This window comes from Leuciscus leuciscus (genome assembly GCF_965113295.1).
Source record: "Leuciscus leuciscus genome assembly, chromosome: 6".
Taxonomy (NCBI): Eukaryota; Metazoa; Chordata; class Actinopteri; order Cypriniformes; family Leuciscidae; genus Leuciscus; species Leuciscus leuciscus.
Window position 1 is genome coordinate 40299598 of NC_138730.1, and position 25330 is coordinate 40324927.

General features: G+C 36.6%; 1 protein-coding gene across 2 annotated transcripts in view; it reads right to left on the bottom strand.

Annotated features, from left to right (window-relative positions):
* Window positions 1-971: 971 nt before the first annotated feature.
* gpc5c (glypican 5c) overlaps window positions 972-25330 on the bottom strand; it is a 118714-nt gene continuing 94355 nt past the window's right edge. For both annotated transcript variants that reach the window (XM_082173562.1, XM_082173563.1), the window contains one exon: window positions 972-4008. In XM_082173562.1, the coding sequence (XP_082029688.1) occupies window positions 3854-4008 (155 nt within the window). In that variant the 3' untranslated portion in view covers window positions 972-3853. The remainder of the gene's footprint in view (window positions 4009-25330) is intronic.

The window sequence follows — 25330 nt, forward strand, 5'->3', positions numbered from 1 at the left end:
TTATTTACTTACCATAAAGTTCCAAATCTTTAAACGAAAAATCAAAATCAAAACATAATTAAAGCAGTCCATATAATACATTATGTTACCATACTTGCTGACTCGAGTTGACATAATACACTTTTGGGGGAAAAAAGGTTCAATGGGGGTCTAAATAGTTCTAAAATCTAGATTCAATTTTTTTTAATAAAAAGTTTACGAGCTGTTTAATTCATAAAATGTAATTAAATTCAAAATGAATGAAAACTAAATGAATTAAAATTAAATAAATAAAATGATCCGATGATGGGAACCTCTAAAAGGTTGTATATGAAGCACCTGACAAAACACTTTAAGGTTCTATATAGAACATTTTCTTCTAAGATTGTGGAGGTTTGGAACAATATGAGGAGGACCAGGTCAACATATCATGATACAGATCCACAGAAAAAAAGTCAACCAACAAGGCCCTTTCAGAAGACCAGAGACAGGTATGTTACCATTTATTTAGTTTTTGAATAATTCAATGACTTTTTAAAGCCCCCATTTAGATGCTCTCAAAACTAAAGCTGTTTCTTTGACTGAAAGTTTAGTCAAACATGGAGACTTACACCATGTCTAAACCGGACGTTTACAGTCAGGAAATTGTCGTGTCACTACACATCAAGTTTAGACAGCTCAGCATCACTGAGAATAATGGATTCTCTTTGCTTCAGTCGCGTCACTCCGCTCACGTCTGGTGTAGACAACAGGGGTGGTGGTGGCGCAATGGATAAGACACATGCCTTTGGTGTGAGAGACCCGGGTTCGAATCCACTGTGAGACACCAATGTGTCCCTGAGCAAGACACTTAACCCCTAGTTGCTCCAGAGGCGTGCGACCTCTGACATATATAGCAATTGTAAGTCGCTTTGGATAAAAGCGTCAGCTAAATGAATAAATGTAAATGTAAATGTAGACATGGTGTAAAAGTGACACTTTTTTCAACATGACATTTTCTGAAATGATCAGTTTATTAGCTGTTTAACCAACTTTTTATATGCGCTGTGTATATCTGAGTTTTTCAGTAGCTTCATTCACCGAGCCGTACGTGTTCAACTCTACCAACCAAAACATGAACAAACAAATAAAACACATCAAACAAACTGTAATCGCAATCCATTTTACAGCCATACACAGAAATGACAGTTGTACTGCAGCGGCGTAAAAACATCGGTTTTGTATTCGCATTAACTCTATACAGGGTGCGAATTATACAATGACCTTCAACTTTTCTTTTTCTTTTTTTATGAAAAGTAATTGCTATAGATACATATTTAGAGTGTGATATTAAAGGAACAATTTACCCAAAAAATGTAATTCTGTCATTATTTACACATTTTATTTACCCTCTGTCAAGTCAAGTCAAAACCTGACAGAATGACTTTGTTTCTTTTGTTAAAAACAAAAGGTACATGTTTGATCAATATCTTTATGGTGAATGTGATTAACCAAAATGTTAGGTTCAATTAGGTTTAAAAGAATTTGAAAGGAATTTTTTAACATACATTTGTGATATGTGATGTTATGATCAAAAGATAAATAATGACATGACTTGTGATTTGTCAAAGTACAACCCAATATTGGACCTAATGGAAACCGCTCATTATGTTGCAATAGTTCCTGTACCTCCTCGGGTAGAACCCCGGACTCTCAAATTTGTGGGGTCATCATCAAGCCTAGGGATCCAGACCCTGCATAATTCGCACCCTGGCTGTACCTGTGTTATTTGAGGCTGAATGGTTGGTTTGCAAATGTTTAAGAATGTATGAAGATTTGTGAACGTTCATATAAAAACATTATAGAACCAACATCAGAGAGATATGAGAGAAATCAAAAGTAGCAATTCATGTGCAATCAGAAACAACAACAAAAGCTTAACATAAAAAAAAATGTTTGGAGATTCAATAGACCCTCTTTGCTTCTGTGTAAGAACTAAAGCAATGTTTTAATACTGACTCTTAAAAAGTTAACATACAATAGGAAATATATTTTTTTTAAGTTGCCATGAACACATTGCTAAAGAAGCTATTATAGAAAATATTTGGCATCTCTAAACCTCTTGCATTGCTTTGCTTTAAGTTCATTATTTATAAAAGAAAGGCATTCTGCATATCTGTGGGGATTTTAATAGCCTTTTTTGATTTTTTTTTTTCTTTTCTTTTTTCTTTTTTTCATTAAACATGACAGAACATTCACGCAAACCTGCATCAAACTTTTGGGGGGGAAAACGAAACATTTTTAAAGTAAGTTTAGTGCAATTTCATAAAACTGACCGAGTATACTCCAAATGACAGAGTATATATCAAATATGTTTAATAAATGTACAGCATTAAGTTAAAGTGTGTTTTTTTTAGAAAGGCGGAGCACTGGGGAGGTAAATGCAGGAATAAAAAAAAAAAGTGTTAAGTATTTAAGGGATGTTTCGAGCCCTTTAAAGCCATGGAAGCCGTGCAAACAGGAAACGGCAAAGCCCCAGAACATTCCCAATACGCTGTAAGATTTGTGTAACTACATTTGTGTGGGCTTCAGTTAGAGCTCATGAAATATTAAAAAAATGTTTGTGTGATACTTTAGATAAACATTCGTTGTCCTATAAATTCAGCGCCAGTTCAAACTATATACATACTAAATGTGCATATTCATAGTTTCATTCAATAATGCTCTGTGTGTGTGGTGGTAATGTCCCTTGCTTATTGTGCAGAGTGCAGACAATTTCTGTTTTCTTTTTTGTTGTGTGGTCATGAGCGATGTTTCCACAGATGCACATATTTTGTCATGCATTCCACAGTCCCTGTCGGCGATGATAACAGTTCTGATATAATAAGTCTGTGGAGAGTGTCAACACTTAAACCCCAGAAAGCACTGCTAGTCCCCCTGCCAGAGTCTTCCACACAAATGGGGCTGTCACAGAAGGCTGGGAACATAATAAAACAACATTGAAATGTGGATTTTTAGGGAAACATGTGAAGGGAACGTCATATGAACTGATATGTCAGGAAATGCCCAGGTCACGTGTCACCCCAAAATCAAAAGAAGGAAATAAGAAATTAGATTTTGCATTAAGACAATAATGCTTATTATTATTATTACTCGTTCTTTCTTTTTGCATTATGACAGTATTGGCAATTAACATGACCATGGCAATTAACTCAATTCTTAGTAGCCTACTGTAATACAAAAAAATTATAACATAATAATAATCAAATAAAATAGTATAAAATAAAATAAACTTAGTAGCTTACTAAAATAAAAAAATAAAAAATAAAAATATATATATATATATATATATATATATATATATGACACATTTAAACAATATCCTCTTAGAAGCCTACTGTGGTGCAAGAATGCTTATATATACAGTATACATATATAATATATATTTGTATTAGACATGGTCAGAATTATTGGCAAAAACATTTATTTCATAATGTAATTTTCCCCCACTTTCAATTGTTTTACTTCAGTAAAAGGTTATATTTTGAGAATTTTTAGATTAAAACATAAAAAGGATAAATGCAGATTATTTTTTACAGCTTTCTTTGATCAAATTTACTGAGGGTGCCAATAATTCTGATCATGACTATATACTGTATATAGATGATTTTCTTTGTTGTATGACAGTTATGAGAATAAATCAATCTCTCAGTTCCGTTTTTAATTTTGAATAAAATAAATACAATGCCAAATTTGCAAAATGCATCATTTTAGTTATGCAATATATACTTTCTTTTTTCTTTTGATTTTTGGGGGGAATAAGAGCCTGACATTTCTTTATGATGTTCACGCGTGTGTGCATATGATCTTTGTGTGTGTATGTGGTTGTGGCCTTTCAGATGAAGGGCCACTGCAGCCCCAGAGCGAGGATGATGATGATGAAGCTGGCCGTGGGAAGAGACGCATCAGATGAAGGGTTGATCCAGGTGATGGGCGAGTCTTGGAAAGAGACCTTTACTGGCTTTCTGGGTACATCAGCTTCTGTAAAAGCTGGAAAAGAAAGAGAGAGAGAGATCATGAGAGAGAGCAACAACAGTACAGTCACATGTCCGACATGGTGTCTCATTGTTGAGTCAACAGTGTCTTGTCAGGAAGTTAAATAGACAGATATAAATGTGAGAGATTGAGTGTGTGTGTGTGACAAATATTTTTGCTGCGTCCCAATTCATCTTCTTATACTGTGCCCTAATATTATGTACTGTTTTTGTGAAGAGGTGTGTAGCAGAATAGTACAGGCAAGCTTTGGTTCATTCTGCCACCGTTTAAACTGCCCTGTCAATCATCTTGTCACAGTTAAAATCCTCAACATTCAATTTAATATATAATGTGGATAACATTAAATAAATATCTTTTCATCAGGTTAGATACTGATTATTATTGTTAAACCGTCAGTCTCGCACATCTGCCATGTTTGTGGTTTTTAAAATGTTCTGATCGAATCCTCGTCCACTGTGCCATGGGTTGTAAGCAGCGTTAGCCGTAAAAGTGTGCGCTGATCTGCACTTCAGATTCGAACCGAAGAAAGGAGACCATCCGGGTATCTTTGGGATACTCATTTCAACATACTACGATTTGGGATGCACTAGTTCTAATTTTGAATATTTTTTTAACATGGATAGGATACGAATTGGGTGAATGCAGCATGTATCTTTATATCACATTAAAACCTTGCCTCCTCCCATTACCCAGAATGCCTCTGTGCTGCTGACTTCAGCACTTACCTTGGCTGATCCTGTCAAGGTGAAATGTTTTGTAGCTCTGTAATATCTCTTTCCTTTAGCCTGCAATCACCCTGTCTCTGTCTTCCATGCCCTTTACATTCATCTCTCTCTCTCTCTCTTTATCATTAGTCTTTGTCTCTCTTTTTTTACCCTTCTTAAACTCCCTGCAGCTCAATGTTTTCCCCTCTCTATAGAGCTGTTCAGTCATGATGGCAATTTGTAGGCCAGCCCGAAGGCTAATTCGCCACGGGATTCCCTCATGAATCTACTGTGGGTTTTTAGAAAAGCAGTTACGATTTATGAGCAAACAAGCTCTGTGGTTAAGTTTACTTGAAGAAACTTTCACATTTTGTTAAACAACATAAATTAAACACAGTCAAAGCTCAAAAGTGAATTTTGAAGTCAGTTTGCTAAGTAACTTGAGTAGCTTTTTCTAAACTCATATGTCTTGTATCTCCTCATGTGAGTGTATTTTTCACTTTACTCATATTTATTCACGTGACCACAGGAGTAAAGGGTATCTTGAAACAAGGAAGAGGGTTCTGTCATCTAAAAACACAAATCTATACACACACCAAAGCAAATGAACCCTCCAGTCAAACTTTCCACCCATTCCATTGTGACAATACCGCAGGCTCTCGGACAGTCTCAAGACTCCTTAAGCAACTAATTCTGCGGCCTAATGCGTTTGTTATTACACAGAACAATAGACAATGAGCGGCCTATCCTTGGTGAGAATAAAAGTGATTGTTATGGTAGAGGAGAAGGCCTTGCGTGTTTTGTGAGGTGTGGATGACACTGAAGGCTTGTGAACTCTAAAACAATAAAGAATGAGACTCTATGGTCCTTACAGCATACGACTGCCCATACACTCATAAGAAAGCCCAGAAGAAATCTGCAAATTACTTTCACATTTTCTGCTCTGATTTTGTGGGAAATTCTGCAGAACAAATGTAAAGATGGCAACGAGTTACACTGTTATTATCAGCTGAAAGCTAACGATAAAGGGCAGGGAATGTGTAGATCTAAAAGTCCATTGTTAACATTAAAAAGTCTTTTTGCTTTCATTTATTGACAATTTGCAATAATATAATATAATGTAATATAGTATAATATAATATAATATAATTTTAAATGTACTATTGTTCAATAAATATTATTACAATTAAATTAAATCTGATACCAAGAATACCAATAGATGTACTAAAATTAAATTATAAACATTAAATAGGCCATAATATAATATTATATCATATAATATTTTTTATGTGAAGATCAGTCCTCTCAAAACAGCAGTATCAGTATTTTAAGTATTAATATTTGAATCAATCTGCCCATCAGTTTCTATAAGTACAGATGTGCGTGCGAAAACGTGTAGATTTGTCCAAACTCCCATAATTCTCTCTCTCTCTCATCCTTCACTCTTTTCTCCCTCCATGAGGAAATCATCCAATAAATCCAAAAAATCACTTCATCCAAGCCAGCAAACATATTTGTTTATTTCAAATGTATTTTTAATAGTATTTTGCCAGCTCTGAAATGAAAAACAAACAGCTTTATGTGTGTGATGGAAAACAACATTCATACCCAAAACAGCCATGATCTCATTAGCAGAGCCACAAGACCAAGAACAAAAATCACCCTCTGTCACAACTCTCTTTCATGGTAATAAAGTTATCAGCTCGCAATCATCATCCTGGCATGCTCAATAACAGCAATGATGTCTGAGAGTATAACTGCCATCATCCAAAGGGATTACAGGCTGAATCACCATCTCTGAAATTTCTCAAACGTTCTCCTGGCAAGACCTGTTTGCTCTCTAATAGTCAAGTTCAGCGTTCATGTTCACAGGTTTCATGCTGTGCACCGAGAAGCTGCAGGGATTAGCTTCTCTGACAACTTTCTGGTGTAGGAAAGGTTGTTGTGTGTCTTTGTGAATGTTATGTTTGACTCTGTGTGTGAGAGAAAGGGTGTAAGGTAGACTTGCCAGTTAGTCACCAATTAGCAGGAAACCCACACAAAACTTCAACAAAGACTTGAAGACAGAAGATTCATTTACAAAAAGGTGTTTAAAAGTTATCATGAGAAACCTAAATGCAGATAACTAAATTATAATTACATGTTATTCAAAGGGACTATATCATTTTAAATATACATGCATATTCTGTCATCTGTCATATTCTGTGATTGTTTCTGAACAGCGTGAGGTGAGCTGTCAAGCATTGTGCTGTGTGAAATACAGACTGAACGAAATGGCAAAACATTCCACCGCTGGCCAGATGACAGTCAAGTTTTGATGGATTAGGATTGCAATCAAGGTTAAGACGACTGCGGTGACGTAGGAGTCATACAGTAAGCACGTGTGAGTCCGTTATATTGATGCGCAAATATGTGGCCCTGTTCGGTATCGCAACATGACTTGTCTAAAATGTAAACAAGCTCTTTGCAGTTGCAGTTGAATTCTGATTTCTTTTTCCATGGGTGCTTTGGTGTGCATAAATGTAAGAATTATATGGACTTCTTACTGTATATCATTTGGCTATTTGGTGTCCTTTTGGAGTCTCCGAGTGTCCTTTTTTGGAAAGAACCTAAATGTACTTGCAGTACAGTAAAAGAGCTTGCAGAAAATACAGTTCTGTGAGAGTCACCCTTCAATCTGATGGTTTACTTTGCTGCATATAGCAAATGATGACAAACATGTTAAACAACATAAATGGTGTATACTTAATTTCACATCTATTTACTTAATACTTTATTTTTTAATCTATTGGCAGCCCTAATATATAATATACAATCAGTACAATTTGAGGGATCACATTTGATCACTCAGGCTTCTGAAATATTCCACTGAGATTAACAAAGCGATTCACTAAAACAAGAGTATGATATATCTAAGAGATGCATAATACATATTATTCATGTGCATTTAAGATGGAAAGAGAGATGGAAAGAGCAGTGCACCAGCTCTCTGGATTGCTGTTTATCGCTGTTAATCCTGCTGCACGTGTTGGAGCCCTAAAATAAACACTTGTTTATCTTACAGAGCTCATAAACAGAGCACTAAAATAGCTGCACTATTTACAATTTTACTGAAATAGACCAAACTGTCTCAACAACCTGTGTATATCAGACAGAAAAGCAAAACTACAAATCTCTCGAGAGCGTGCCACATCGTCTGGTTTGCTCGCACTGGGAATGCTCTCAAACGCGACTCTAAAAGCTACAAAAACACCTGCGAGAAATCTATAAAAGCATTTGCGCTCCGCAGCAAGTGAGACCAGTATGGAATTTTTTCCCCTTCAATCATTTTATCCTTGGGTTTCTTCCACCTATCAGACCACCGTTTGATTTATTTTTTCCATCAATCTCTCCCTGGGTGACCTGTAAGTCCCACTGGTCACAACCTGGCTTCACTTATAAAAGTCAGTAGGAAAGAATGTCTTTAGATACTATCATTTGCTATGTACAGTAACCAAAACTGCATGCGCTATAGACTTTGCTAAACTTAAGCCACATTGGGAGGGTGCTCATTTCCAATGACTAAAAAATTATTTAAAAAGAAACAACAACAAAAATAAGAAAGGAAAGCTTTCACTTGTATTTGGTTAAATGTTAAATGCACTGGTCGTTTTCAAAAAACAAAAAACAAAACTGAAACTTGTTGATTCCAACCACTGAGTATTTAAAGCTAGTGATTCAGATTCAACTAGGGATTACAGAGGTCACTGTTTTCATTTATCAGATTTAGACTCCAAAGCCTCGTTGGCGTGACTTGCAGCTTCACTGACTGTAAGTTGATTCAGCATTGTGGTGTTGTGGTAGGAGAGACAGACTGAGAGACAGACAGGGAGAAAGAGTTTATGACTCAGACTAGGTGGGAACTGATCAGCATCTGATGGGAAAGATACACACTAACCATGCATGACCTCTCACACACTCGCACACAAGCACAATCATTTAGATCATATAAAAATGTCCATATCCATCTGTCTATATTGCCTGTTGTTCATGTGTTAGTAACATTTAGTTAAATAAAGGTCACATTAAAATGATTTTCAGCGCTTCCTGTATAGATTTTGTTTTATCCAGAAACCCTAAAATATGAAAATATATTATTAAAGTATGAATTTGAGTGAAATTTTACTGTTGGTGTCTGTTGGTTGTCATTTACAACCTGATCTCACGGCAATTCATACATATTTAACAAGGTGGATAATTCGTACGAATTCATACAATCTCACTAAATCAAACTTATTTTACGAGTTGCCCAATTCGTATGAATTCGTACAAATTACCTACCCCTGACCCCGCCCCTAAACCTACCCATCACTGGGGTTTAGACAAATTGTACGAATTCGTACAAGTGAGGTCGTACGAATTAGCCACCTCGTACTCACTCGTACGAATTGGTCGTGAGATAGCGTTGTCATTTCTGTCACAAGTTCACAACCACCAATTTTGCCAAGCTTTGTGAACAGAATATTGTTATTGTGAGGCATGTCTAATCAAGCTGTCATTTTATCAAATTACGCAAAGAGTACTTAATGTGTCATGCGCAACATACTTCTGTATTCTGTTAAACAGGTCGCATCACTTCCGGTTTGGGTCTTTTGCATGTCCTTTGTTAAATATAGAGCCGTTTTACTCAAGATGCCTTCAAAGGAGTGAGTAAAAACGAGCATAACCAATGTCCATTGCAGACAGATATCAAAAAGTTGTTTTATTTGTATTTTTCTCACTAACATTTAGATATTTAAATCGAATGAAACCCCAACAATAAAAGGAACTATCTAGGTTAGCTGATTAATTTAAAAGTCCATAGATCATAGTCAGTTGTCACTTTCTCTGACAAGCGAATGCAATGAGACCAGTTTGTTCATGTGACATTCGTCATAAAGCCTGTAAGCTATGCTATTAAATCAAATGACACATTTTTGGCATCAAAAGTGCCCAAAGTTAAAGAAACACTAAATAATGTACAAAAGCAGATCAGTATCAATACAGTGTTTCTGTATTGATTTCAGAGGCATCACTTCACTGATATTTCTCAAACTATAACTTAAACACAATTTTTTTTCTGCCTTGCAAGGACTGTTATTTCCTTCAGGAAATGTAAATCAGGTTCCAATTTTAGCTCAATTGTAATTATTATTACATATCAATTTTGAATAACTTCTGAATGTTTCCTTTTTGCTAAATAGCCCAATTTCTGAATGTCTCCCCATGTCTGATAGGTACAGTAATTTTCTGCTCATTACAGGAGCTGTACTGATGCTGGTCATGCATTCAGGCGATCGATAAAACAGCCATCCCTGAAGGACCCCAATTATCACATGACACTTTGGACAGTAGCCTAAGGAGTGCATACAAACTAGTGACAAGAGTCTAGCTGATTTAAAAATAACCAGCCAATTGTATCATAAACGACCCTAATAAATATATTTATTTATTCAGAGTAGATAGGATTTTTTTTTTCTATGATCTATTAAAGTGTTACCATAAAACATTGCAAACGTCATCATTAGTCATATGACAAAATTGCTTACCAAACACTTAAAGTGCCCCTATTATGCTTTTTCAGGTATAACCTTTCATGTAGTGTGTAATATAGCTGTTCGTGAATGCAAAACTTCTGCAAAGTTTCAAAGATAAATGAAGTTATTGTCTCATGAAAGAAAGAACCAATTCTGAAATGCCTGAAACGAGTCGCAAGTCATTCCAGTCTTACTTCCTGCACAAACTTATGTATGTTTGCAACACATTTGCATACCTATGTTCTTCATTATTGGCAGCCTGTGAACAATGTCTACTTAGACCTGCTCTCAAACACTGTAGATGTAGCTGAAGCCTGGAAGAGTTTGGTTAGTGTTGGCGATATTTCGAGAAGATGCTGTTTTCTGCGCTGTGAACGCTAATCCACTTTGCATGCACTTCCAAACGATGAGGACTCAAGCTCCAATTAATACAAATACGTAAAACAGACGCCATCGTTACTGTTTGCATCACTGTATAGCAAGTGCTGAGGAAGATCTGGAACTGAAATCAATGTATTGTAATGAGCTTTTAGTTTCCAACACGCACTGTAAGAGGTAGACCAATCACAACAGACTGGACCATCTGACCAATCAGAGCAGAGTAGGCTCTCGGAAAAGAAGGGGTTCAGAGAGACGGAGATCGAACCGTTTCAGACACTATGAGAAAAGAGATGATGCTGCATTGTATATTAAGAGAAAATTAAAGTGTTTTTTGACCTTGGATGAATGTAAACCGACTGTAGGAGACTTTCAAAATTGCATAACAGTTAAAGCAATCTTTTTAATCACGTCATGACAAACTGAAAAATAAAACCTGGTTATTTTGGAATTGGTATAAGCACTGTTTACATACACCCACACACTTCACATACAAAAGTAGCCCGACTGCAAAACGGCAACTTAACTGCACAACTTTTTGAAGTAAAGAATTCAATAAAAATGTGCAAAAAAAAAAAAAAAAAAAAGGGTCCACATTTCTGCTTTTGAATTAAATGAATTCATCAAGGACTGTAACAAAAGCCCCTATGAGGAGATGTGAAGGTGTTCTCCATCACTGACTGTCCTTAGGAGCTATAATGAGCATATTTCACACGGATTTGTTTATTCTGTTCTCAAACTGCAGCCATTGTGACCATTTAAACAGGAGGTTGACCTTCTGTTGCCTGGCAATCCACCTTTATAGAGCAGCCCCCTCGCTCTGATAAAGAGCATTCAGCAGAAGCATAATAAAGGCCAATGAGAGTGAGAGACAGATAGTAGAGGGGAGAGAGAGAGACAGTACAGGAATAAAGGCTATAAAAAGTGAGAGGTAAAACAAAAAAACATTTCAATTTAATTATCAATTTAATTAATGCTGCCCACTTTGCATATAGTTTTTTACAGAATAAAGAATCAGAACAAAGTATTGTCCACACTGCAGCATTCTGGCTAAGAACCACTCACTTATAAAGGAAGATGCAATCTGACTCACATGTAAAACGAACCAACATGTCTTTATATGGTGTTTAAGGATGGGTAATTCTGCAACAACATATAACCCAGAGAGATATATAAAGATATACTGTACAAATCTCATGCTACTTTGTCCCGTTTAGTAAATCTTGCCCATAGACTATTACAGTTAGACATACTGTATTTGTCAATTTGCAGATTTTCACCAACAATCACAAAAACTCTAATAGACAAAAATAATTAGTAATTAAGAATATAAAGAACTGCTCTCAGAGCTCAAACTCTAGACATGTGCAGCTACAAAAGCTCTTAGATTTCTGTGAATGTACACTTGTGTGTTTGTGTGACTGAGCGAGAAAGAAACGTGTTCACAATGACTTCTGTAAACGCAGTCAGTTATCACAGTCCTCTCCACAGGGATGTGGTCAGACTGGGTCAGAGCTACATGTAGGAGGACTAAACCACTAGCAGAGGTCACAAAAACAACACCCACACACACGCATCATTTGTGCAATCACTGAAAACGACAGTGGTCAACTTCCCACTGACCCACTTAGTAACAGGAAAAACAAAACTGACAGTCAAGTATTTAATAAATTATACAACAAAAGTGAGCAATATGACCCCTTTCATTACAATCAACGAAGATGTCACAGCAGATTTACAGTGTTTCATGTGACTGTTGGAGCCTTGCAGCCCAGTTTCTGCTCACTGACTGTCCACATCAGCTCCGGACTCTATACACTATAATCATTGAAGCTGTATGCACTGCAAAATATATCTCTTATTTTCACTCGGTCTACACTGTGTAGATTATAATGGATGAGTTCTAGTATTGTTGTGTTGCTTGCATTGGTGTTATTGGGCAACACCATATGCTTTACAAAATGAGCATGACAACAGACTCAACAGCAGATCCAAAATAATTACAAATTAACATTACTTTTCAGTTTGGTTTTAATGCCACTAATGCTTCTCTGACTGGTTCTAATGCCTCTTTTCAATTGGGTTATTAAAGCATCTACAGATAAGACTGCTTAAAACTCAGTCTTTAGGACTGTGTGTTACTGGTAGGCCTTGATTTATGTGCAATGGACAAAAGGTCTGTGATTGGTTGCAATGCTCAAGTGCTGCAAAAGTTTTGTAAATTGGGAGATGGGAAAAATACAAATCAATAGTAGTAAATGCTTTTCATGTGTGGTTGATGATGTAATGGATTTTTTTCTAAACCTGACTATCTAGCGTCTGCAAATCGACACTTAATAAATAAAATCTGTCGCGTCTACTGATCGACACCGAGCGTCTACAAATTGACACTTAATAACCTTTATACTCCAGCTCTTTGCGTCTTCCGTCGACAACTGGCCGAGTCTCTTACCCTAACTTACTTGCTTCCCTAAACTGACCTGCTGCGCAGCAGTAATAACAGACAGACTTTCAGCAAATGTCCTTTAAATGCCTTTATTAACGGCTGGGAGAGTGTTCGAGCAGTTCTCAGAGAAACTCTCCCAAGAAGAATCAAGGCCGGAGGATCTCAGACAAATTCCATTGAGAAATCCCACAGTACACAAGAATACACCAGTTTTTATAGTATAGAGGTATGGCATAAATGTCAGGCTGCATTACATAATTTCCCCACTATTTGATTGGTTCTTCATATGCAAACCCCTCTGTAAAGCAAACTTTGTTTTAATGATGACTTCATTTGTTAATCACAAGATTCTAACAGACTGTCTAGTTTCAGTTCCCAAACTATGATATTAATACACACACACACACACACACACACACACACGCACACACACACACACACGCACACACATACACGCACACAGTCAAAGCAACAATTTTTCCATTGGTTTCGTACAGTACATCCTGTTCAAATGTTAGATGTTAAATAAGGTTAGATGTTAGAAACGTGGTTAGTTTAATATACAGTTTAAAATGTCCACGACAATGACTAATAAATGGCCACTATTCCATATAATTCTACTATTTAACTAAATCAATTTCAAATAAAATAAACAAAAAATTTAAATCCACTGTTTGAAATGCTACGTGTGAAATCATGACATTATAATGCACAGTGTGTGAAAAAATCTAATTCATTTTGAAATTTGCTAAAGATTACATTTAACAGTATTATTAATTATTATAGTGTTTTTAGAGATTAACTTTTAAGTGACTATTAGACGATGGCAAAGGTAATCTAAATGTAAAAATAGGAAAATACACAATTAAATATGTAATATCCATGTATAATATAATTGTGATTATTTATCTGATTAATTGTACAGCCTTCTATTCTTATTTAAGGCAAAAGGTGATAACATACTTCCCCAGTTGATAAAACACTAAAATTCCATTAAGACAACTGTTTTTATTTCAGGCTTTCTGAAATGTTATGCAAAATGTGAAAATGAGTCATAATCTAATTAGATATGCACTCATTTAACAGAAATCTAAACACTGGGAAAAGATGTGTAATGAAACAAACACTTAAATGTGTATTTTGTATGATTTCTTTCCACTACTTTAAAAGAAGAAAAGTTAAGGAAGAAAAATAACCCAAAACGGACCAGTGCATGAACAAAAAAACAAACAAATGGATTTGCCAGTAGTGTCTTGCCTTAAATTGAGTCCATAACACAAGGCAATAGCCTGACTGCAGGTTTTGTGATGTTTTGAGAGTTAATTATCCAAGCAAACATGCTGGAAACAGCTGAATAAAGTACAGGATATGACCAAAGATGAGTCCAAACATTCACTAAGCATGGGTGAAGTAAAACTAATGAGCTGTGTGTAGTGTATGCTCTGTGAAAGCTGTATGAGTGTGAAAGAAAGTGGTGCTCTGTGTCAAGGAAGATGCTGGGAAATACAGGATTTGTTGACCTGAGGTTATCTCCCCATTTAAGATTTATTAAACAGTCTGCAGGGAACCATCTCGGTAGATTAGCACATCATAAACACCCCAAAAAACCTCCAACAATGAGTGAGAAAAAGACTTGGGATAATTATAGTACCTCTTCCCAACAAGCCACATTATTTGAGGTGCCATGTCCGTAGTGGAAATGGTGTGGATTGTGTTACACCCCAAAGTTTAATATTTATGGTTAGGGGTTTGTTCAAATCCACAAAACATGGTGAAGTTTTGTCACAAACCCAGAGCAGATCCATCACTCACACGCCATATAAACATTTCTCTTTGTGGGCAAATGTTTTCATTCGAGAGTGTGTTTCTGGATACACTCGAAGGACATTTCAGCAAAGAACTACATAATGGGATGTAGATATTCCAAACATCAAAACAACACTCTTTGTCCATAATGAGCAACCCCACTCTTCCTGGTTTTTAAAGGGGGAAACAAAGACAAAACAAAACATGCATAGAGACTTGTGGGATTTCGGGCAGTCCGAGCGTGTTTGTGCGGTGGGAGAGAGTTTTTCTCAAACCCAGCCGTTGTTTTTCTGCTATAATCCACAAGTTCTGAGAAGGTGCTTCCCAGCTGTGGCGGCTGCCTGAAGGGGAACATTCCGGGAACATTCAGGGCTGTGTCCAGGATATGGGCAGCTCTCGTCCGCCTTTCCGAGCTTAGGTCCCAATCCCACGGATTACATCTGGATCTCTCGCCCCTGCACGCACGTACCTCTCAACTCCATGCGATGACAACAAACAAGAATGAGAAAGAAAAACCGGTGGCTGTTTCATTATCTGGTGTGGTAATGGCTGAGGGGATTGAGCTAGACAGACACTGTTAACTGACAGATGCTGACAGACACTGGTTTCACAGTGTGTCGTGATTTTAAGGGGAAGACCCCTGGCCTGGCCTGTTTGACAGATGTGGACCCAAGTAAGGACGGAAATTGCAACCAGTCTAAGCAATTTCCCGGCCCACTTTCATCTGTGATCCACAGCAGAGACTCAACAGGTCCTTGGGCCAGGGTGGCCCTGCACACTGCCTTAAAGAAATAGCTTGGCCAAAAAAGAAAATTTGTTCATTTACTAATCCTCATGTGGCTGTCAAAATCCAAAAAGGATAATAAAGTACCACAAAAGTAGTACTAAACTAGTCAAGTCTTGACTAGTTTACTACTGTTTAGTTTATTTTTATTTATTTATTTATTTATTTTTAAAGAAATGAATTACTTGTATAAGGCAAGGACATATTAAATTGATCAAACATTAAAGACATTTATAATGTTAAAATTTGTATTTCAAATAACTGCTGTTCTTTTGCTCTTGATATTCATCAAAGAATCCTGTAAAAAAAAATAAAAAAAAATATCACCATTTCCACAAAAGTATCGAATTAGAATGATTACTTAATGTTATTTGAAATTATAATAATTGCTCACAATATTACACAATATTGCTCACAATATTCTTTGTCTTTTTTTCCTGAAAGAAATGGGTGCGATCGGCTATGATATATGAGAGAAGATTCTTCACATCAGTGACAGAACATCTGCCATAATTTTTCATGAGGCACAAGTTAATATATGCACAATCATGATTGATCAAGACCATCCCAATGCCATGCATAAGGTGTGATTTATCTAAGGCATGATTATAAACTCATAAACGCAGAGCTTCTAAACTCATGATGCTTCAATGTACGGATATTTTGTGGAACATTTCAGCTGGCGTGTGTTTTTTTAACACACAAATGACAGAGGTCAGCACTTTTGTCAAAAAAGGCTGAATTTTCAGATTCAAAAAGGAGGCAGCAGGTTCTCAGAGTGTGACTACACAATATCACATGACACTAATGCTTCTGTCTATTCTGCAAAATGCACCAGTCCAACTGCATGCCCACGTCAGAATGTCAGTGTTGCACATGAGATGTGCCAAACCATGTGTCAGATTCTTTAGCCCTGAGTTTGCACATTTTGGGTTGCAAAAAGAGACTTTATGTGCCAATTTACAAAACATGCACAATATCATACTAGAACAGCACCATCTTATGTTAGAGACAGTCCACCTACTGTACAGTAACCTGGCTGTATTGTATGTATTTTACAGGACTGTATTTATATATTAACATAGTTTGTTTTGTAAATGTGTCCAACAAATGTGTTAACCTAATAACTGAGCTACAGTGGTATATCTACTGTGTTTTTTTACAGAGGAACTTATCAATTAAGTGTTTGCCGGTGTGCATGAAGTGCATTGTGTTTGTGTTTGAAGTGCATGATCAAATTAGCATTATTGACTATGTTCTGCAAAAAGATATACAAATGTTGGATTTAACATAACTAAATATCCCTAGTCAATGGGGTGCAAATCAAACAGGTACTATGGTATGTTTTTGTAAGTTTTTTTTGTGTCATATTTCTACAGTGCCTTGCAGTGTGATTGCAGACAAGAAAAAGACAGGTGTGTGTGTGTAATTGAGAGGGCTCGATGGTCATTAAGGGGCTCATTGGTCATTAAGGTCGCTTTGGGATCTCATTCACACAGTCTGGGCTAATTAAAGACCCGTTAAATTGTTCACTTGGGAACATGACTAAGCACTTTCCCAGACATAAAAAATGATGATTAAATAGAAGTCACAAATGGGCTGCATCCAGTGGCCTTTCAGGCTGATCTGAGACCATGTCACTTTAAGAAAAAAAAAAATATTGTGTTAAGACATCTGTAAAGGAGCCTGTTATATCTATAGGGCTGCCAATATATATATATAAAAAGTAATCCCAAATAATCACACTCTTTTGTGCGATTAATCGCATACTTATTGTGAAATTAAGTATACACCATTTATCTTGTTTAACATGTTCATTTTGTCATCATTTGCTTATCAATTGAAGTAAACCATCAGATTGAAGGGTGAATATTTAGTTCCTCCTACAAAAACAACAGAAAGCCTGGACAACAGCAAATCTGGATCCCTGATTCTCAGTCCCTGCAGGTAACTAACTAAATAAAATACATTTCTGGAGAACTGACCTTGCGCAGGATGACACAATAAACCAAATCAGTCAGTACCTGAAAAAACACATTTATATATTATTGGGTCTCATATTTTACTTTATCTATTCAAGCTATAAAAGGTGTGCTGACCCAATAACAAAGAAACTCATGCTCTTTTTCATTATTGCCACTTTGCTTAGGGCATTTGAAAGGCACTGTAAATAATATAATAATACACAATAATATTATAAGATTATAATAATGGTGAAACTTTAGTTTAGGGCCCAATTCTCACTATCAACTATAGTTGCTTACTAACATGCATATTACTAGGATATTGTCAGTTTATTAGTATTTATAAAGCAAATAGTAACGAATGCAGGACGATATACTACATCCCAACCAAACTAACTTCCTAACTATTAATAAGCAGTAATTAGGAGTTCATTGAGGCAAAAGTCATAGTTAATAGTTAGTTAATAGAGAGAATTGGACCCTAAACTAAAGTTTGACCATAATAATAACATAATAATAGCCTAATTATAATACAATATTTATATAATAGTTCCTTTCAAAAGTTTGGAAACACCCTAGCCAAGGTGGCAAATTTTTTATTCTGTTTTATAAATATGCATATTTAGTATAGTAGATATAGCAGATTTTTTATATACGTACTCTTCAAAAGTTAGCAAATATATATATACATGATAATGTTATCATTGCAATTTGCACCTTTACTACTTAGTGAAAGCACGTATACAAAAATACATTTTAATCAAATATCTTTACTGCAGTTCTACCATGATGGGCAACCAAATGCACAAGAGACATCAAGCAGCGAAAGCCCACACACAAAATGAAGCCACCAACTAATTAACTATCTAGGCTTCAACCATCTAACTACCATCAGAAGCTAGTTCTGTATGGATTTTCAAGCACAAAACTGCAAAGAAAATATATGCTAGTAGGCTGAATCTGAAAGGCACATTGAACCAAGTTGCAACAGGCTCAATTTCCAGCGAACAGGATGATAGCAGTCTTCAGAAATCTTTGGAGATATCAGCGCATGCATGCTTTTCTTCATGTCTTTAGACAGAGCCCTGAGCCCATCAACAGCACAATCACGTAAATAAGGTTGTCATAGAAACGTGGCCTTTACCACAATTAGAAGGAGTGGGACGGATCACGCAGAAGTGGGAAGTGAGATACGCATGTGGAGCGGGTTGGCCTATCAGTTAGCTGGTGTCAATCACAGGCACGCTACAGGCAGCCGGCGGGCGCTCTGAGCTGAATGCTGCTGGCGAGGGAGGAATCGATAATCACAGACAGAGAGAAACAGAGAGATACACTGGCGATGTATGAAGGAGGCAGGTAAACAAGGTTATAGGACATACTAAACATGTATAGACACAAATACACACACCTTTCTGTGATGGACATCAATGTGACATTGATGTAGTTCAGCCAGAAACAAAGCCACCTGTCACATCACACACTATAGGAGAGAAAGAACATCTCGCTATCTGTTTTGAGAAAGTATGCAGTTCATTAGGAAGCCATTTTGTAAAAAAGTTTCTTGTCAAGGAGTTTGGTTATAAACCTGTGATATGGAACAATGCTATTTTAGTATTATTTATATACTTTTATAGTATTTATTCATATTTTGAATGAGCTTTTATTTATATATTTTCAGTTTTCATGTTAGTATTTTTAGCATTTCAACAAATTTATTTCAGCTAGCTAACAAGGTAACATTTCTATGTTACGGAAGCTTTTCATCTAACATTTATATTTTATTTCAGCTTTTTAACAGTTAAAGTGAACAATAAAAACACTGCTGTGGAAGTCAAAAATTTGTATCAATCAAGAAATGTAATCAAATTAGAAAGTCACCAAAACAAAAGTTTCTCTATCCAAGCAGAACTGAAAAATTGAGTCCAGTTCAGGGTGTGAAATGAATTGGTCACACCCATCAGGAACTTGAATTGGAATGACAGAAAGAGGAATTTATCTATTTGTAAGGTATTTAAATATTTTTTAAAAAAGCATTCAAAACTTTCAAACAAGACTTAGTTCAAACTTGGCAGGTTTGGTTCGTTTAAAACGAACTCTGGTGCGATTGCTCTGTTAGTGCGGTTCAAGTGTGAGCGCTGTCAAACAAGTGGTCCGAGACCCCTGAAAAGATGGGTATTGCTCTGCTTCCAAACAAACTCTGGTGATATTCGACAGAAATATGAACGCAACACAGACCAAAGAGATCAAAATGAACCAAAAACAGGGCATGAAGTCACAAGACACGACCCTAAAAAGGACAGAATGCTGAAGCGTACTTGTTTTTCTCGTCATAGTCGCGATGTTGCCATCACAGTTCGGTACAGGTGTCAGAACCGTGTCTCCTCGCAGCAGATCTTTGTTTGTGTGCAACAGAGAAATTCCTGCCGCTGTTTTGACTCCTTTACACATTTTATAAACTCTTCACGAATTCACAGCTGGTCAAAATGCCATCATCCGTAAGCACATACAATGATTGCATTTAACCCAGAACACAGCATTGTTCTGGATGATCGCAATTTTTTTTTCTTAAAAATGACAGTGGTCCAGACCAAAAGAACCGAACTATAAGTGTGAACACTCCCTTAGTCAGGCCAACATTTTATTTTTCTTGCTTTTCTATAGTTAAAATCAGAGTCATACCAATTTCAATTCATTTAATTCTACTTAACATCCACATTTGATTTGCAATTCCTAATCCTGTTTGCTATTCAATTCAAATTGAACAGATAATTCAATAATGTGCCAATGTCTCTAAATGCGGTTTATTATTGTCTATTGTACATTCAAGTCACACGTTACTCTACATTAAAATAAGGAGGATAGGAATGGCTGTATCTTTAAAAGAAAAATTGCTTGTGATTATCCTCCTTTGTAAGTCACGTTGGATAAAAGAATCTGTTGAATGAATAAATGTAAATCACTATTATGCCTAGACATATTCCTCATCAAGTCCACTTCCTATGCCATCTCATTTCAGTTTGTCCAAAGCTTCAAACTCAGTCCCTTCTTCCAGATCCAGTCACTGAGGCCCTCTCAGAACCGCTGTTGCCACATTAACGCCGGTTGCTAAGAGACCCAAAAGATTCCGGAATCCCCATGTGCCCCATCCAAGCCCACAGCCATTTAGATGGAGTTCTACTTTCCCAGCTTCGGTTACTGAGGGAAGGAAATTGGTATTTTGGAGGAGAGGAGAGTACCAGAATGAGAGAGAGAGAGAGAAAGCAGGAACTCTTAGCTGAAAACATCCCACAATCCATCTTCTGCCATGGTAGCCAAATAGTCAAGCCCATAAACAAAGACAACATGAAGAGTGATCAGCAATAATGAGCTGTTTGAAATGGCCGCTGGCCTTCTTTTGGCCCAACAAAGTAATAAAACAGTTAAAAAGCGACCAGACAGGTGGAATGACTGCGAATAGTGTAGAGAACGAGGCACTTCAACAGTGATTGCTCATTGAAAATGTTGGCCGAACTGCTTCTTGGAAATTAAGCTGGTAGAAACCTGCACAAGGATAAAACATTGGCAGAAAACAGTCCACAATAGCTAATTCTGAACGAAATTCAGATTTTTTTTCAGATGGAAGAACAAAAGGAGAGCCATGATGAAGCTATCTGAAGTACATGCCATCTCTGGTCATGTTATGAAACGTTTCTTATCACGTCATGCTCAGCGGTTATCCAATAATTGCTAAACTGGTGGTGTGTCAGCAGTGGCGGATGTTAAGCTTTGGCTGGAGCTTGTCTACAAATTCCACTGAAGTTATAAATCAGTGACGGGTCCGATATGTGGCATCCGTTCCTACGCAACACAAACAAAACTACATTAAACAAGAGACGCCCCACCACTCACGGAATACTAAACGCGAGGATTAGGAAGGTAAATAAAGAGCAATGTGTTCTTCTGTCTCTCAATCTGACGGATGGTGGACCTGCTGTGGTTTTGCTGAGAATGAATCACAACGCCCCACAATCACAACACTAGGTACCGCCTGACATGTTAGCATCATTGTATCCACAACCTTAATGTGATTTGCAACAACATTCCTATCAAACAATTCAGGTTCAGGTTTGGAGTTGAGGTCATCAAGAACATTTGAATCATCATTCATTCCACTATGAGTTCATGGGTTAGTTATGGTTGTGATACTGATAGACACAACGATTTTAGAAGGCTAACTCTTATGTTTTAGCTTATGATTGTTTGATAGAAATGTTTGCAGGACCAACAAAAGATGTTAATCAAGGAAAAGCAGGACGAACAGCATGCGTAACCCTTTTTGCTTATGTAATGCAAATGTTTCCAAGTGAAACAGGATGTTCAACAACAAAAAAAGAAAAATATACATAAATATATAAATAATAATTTTATCAAATTGGACAGTTAAAAGTTGCAGTTTTATAACAAAATGGAGCCAATGGACTGAAGATCAGTTATTATAACAATTATTTTTAAAATCTATTCTTATTTTAATATCCATACTAAAATATTTTTTAAATTAGTTAAAATATACATACAGAACCATTATTTTTATATATTACATTATATTATTATAATTATTCATATATAATGTGTGTGTGTTGACTAAATAATAATAATATTATTCTATTATTAATATTAAAACTAATTGTGGTCATGGCCTACATAAAAAAGGAAAGTATTTCCAGAACCAGACCTTTTTTTATTATTTTTTTTATAATGGATAAATCGTTCACAATAAGACCTGGATTGCATACAAAAAAACAAACAAAACAAAACAAAAAAATCAACAGGGAAAATTTTAAGTCTACTTACAAGGAGCAGGAAGATGGTATCACTGTATAAACATGGCATTGCTGATAAATGTAGCAGAACAGCTGTTTGGGCTTGTTATGATACGGGGCATGTGATACTGCCATGAATATCGGTTTCTTCTAAGTACTGAACATTACAGGACAAAAAAATAACATGGTGTATGTGTGCAGTGTCAGCCAAATCCACTGATAAAATACAGCTCAGGGTATGACCTCTGGACCCTGCTCATATCAAACAGTGAGATGTGACTTAATGATCCAAATGTTCAGCTCCTGTTCTGACACCCTCAATGTGGAACACATCTGCAAATGAATTAGCAACACTGGGGTCAGAAGTTAAAGTATTTAATCACACTGTGCCCGTGGGGCTAGTGCCATGGCCTTGTCGAACTATGCCTCCATCAATTTAAATGCCTCATTGTCATGACGACGGCACCACAGGGCACAGGCTCAGGGGTCAACAGAGAGGCGTTTGATGGCCATCTCATGAAATATTGACCCCTGCGAGAAACGGGATTCACGGAACCTAAATGGCATGAACGTGATGGAACAGGACGTGGTGTCATAAAGGGGAGAGGGAAATGCGAGTGTGAAGAGGATGTGACTGTAGTTAAAATGCAGTTGTGTTGATAAACAGCATCTGTGGTCGATCACAGTCTATATGCAACAGTGCAAAGCTGCTCCAAACAACTGCTACTAAAGGATTGGGTCTCATCTTGGAAAGAAAAGCTTTAAAATCTCAGCTGTTTCTCAGGACAGCAATAAGATTTCATTGAGAGATAATGGAGAGTTTGCCTTAAGTTAAAGATTCCTCTCCTGAGAAAAAAAGCCTATGAATCTCCTTTAGAGTTTAGGAACAGGAGATCAAACTGTGATCAGATTTGCAAATATCAAAAAGAAGTCAGATCTCATAAGGAAAAATATTCAAGAATTTTCTCATGAAATTCTTACAAGACCAAATTATGTGTTCCCATGCTTATTTCAAACATGGCAACTCTTGGAATAGTTTTAGCATGTTATTGAATATGGCGATGTTAATGTATTTGGTCTTGGCGGACTAGATCTGTACGCTGTTGCTACTTTTGAATATTGCTGCTGCTTCTGCAGAGAAAATATGGACTTGCTACTGCTAATAGATACACAGACTCACTGCTGTGAGCATGTAAGATATGCTGCTGCTGCATAAACAGACATAAATAAATCCTGTAGCAGATCTAGGGAGGTGGAGGGTTTCAGAGGAACTCTGATAGCGGGCTGCAGGACTATCTTACAACAAACACTGCACCAGACTATTTAAATGCTGAGCAAGCAATCTCATTGGCTGCAGGATTAGCAGAGGCCAATCAGCTCGTGCCATGCAGTAATGATGTTATTGCTTTCAGAATGCATGTAAAGGACCTGTCAGCCTGTGCTCTCTAGAGTTTCATGACTGAACTAGATAATTATCCAAAGGAATATACCATAAGAGACATTGTGAGATATAAATAATTAATAAATTAAAAATATAAAACTAAATAATATATGATAAATAAACAAATACTGAAAATTATGTATATAAATTAAAAATAAAAATAAAATAACCGTTTGATATGCAACTCTTTAAATCACAAAAGTTACTGCTCCCTAAGAGTTGAAATTTTCAAAAGTTGAAACTCTAAAACATCTTTAGCACATCTGCACATCGAGATGTTTCAGCATAATCTAAGAAAACACCTTCTGCTGGCAAACAACACATCCAGAGCACCTATCATAACATCTAACCCTGAGAACTGTGCGTCTTCTTCCAAAAGACAGTTTGAGGAAAAACAGACAGCTTATTTCTTTTGGTCAGCAGGTTCACTTGAGTATTACGACCAGGTGCTGAAACAAAAGACACCTTCAGCTTAAAGCCCCCCATGTCGATTTACTTCTGAGGTAAATAAATAAAGAGACATGAGTGTGTGCTCTTCATACGATAGTAGCAGAGAAAGGGTGGTGTGCTCTGGTTCCACAAGTTTACATATTTACAGATAAGCACCGTGGCAAAACTGGGCATGTGTTTGGCCTGGCATGTGCAACCAGAAACAGAGGAAGAAAGCAAACCAAGAGGGAACTGGAAGGAAAGAGAGAGCAGAAATTGGCTTTGTCTTGCATAAAAACAGATGCAGTAGCTGCAGTACCAAAACCAAAAACATTTCCAAGACTGGAGGTCTAATCGCATTGACCCCTCTTCTCTCTCACTCTTTATGCCCCTGAGCAGTTGTTTTCTACAGCAGTTGCTCTGTTGTAAGATTGTCAGAAAATTTACATTTTACACATTACATAAAAAAGTGGCAGGTGTTATATCAGTGTGCATTTACACTCCAAGACTTAATGCAGAGATCTATTTTGACAAACAGGATTAGATTTTTTTTTTTTTACCATACGTTGCCATCAATCGCCTAGTTTATGGCTTCAATCCCGAATTTAAATATGGTTGCCAATCCAGAAACTATGCAGTGTGAGTCTAGAGAGAAAAAAAAGTTGTGAATGGGTTGTAAAAAAAAAAGCAAGCAAAGAGCGCTCCCTTGAAGCTGTCAATAAGTTAATTGAGCTCCTGCAAAAACACCCGTTATAATCAATAAAGTTGTCTATACTGTCCAATAAATCTCTAATTTACATTGTGTTTACAATTTGTTGGTTATACACTCTTAAAAGTAAAAGTTATTTACTGGCATCTATGGTTTCATAAAGAACCTTTAACATCCATTGAGCTGACCGGATTGGTCATTTGGCTCACATGCTCTGGACTGTGATTAGCTACAATGCTCAATGCTGCAAAAAAATTTGGTTAATAGAAACCTTTGGTGGTCTTCACAGAGCACTCAAACA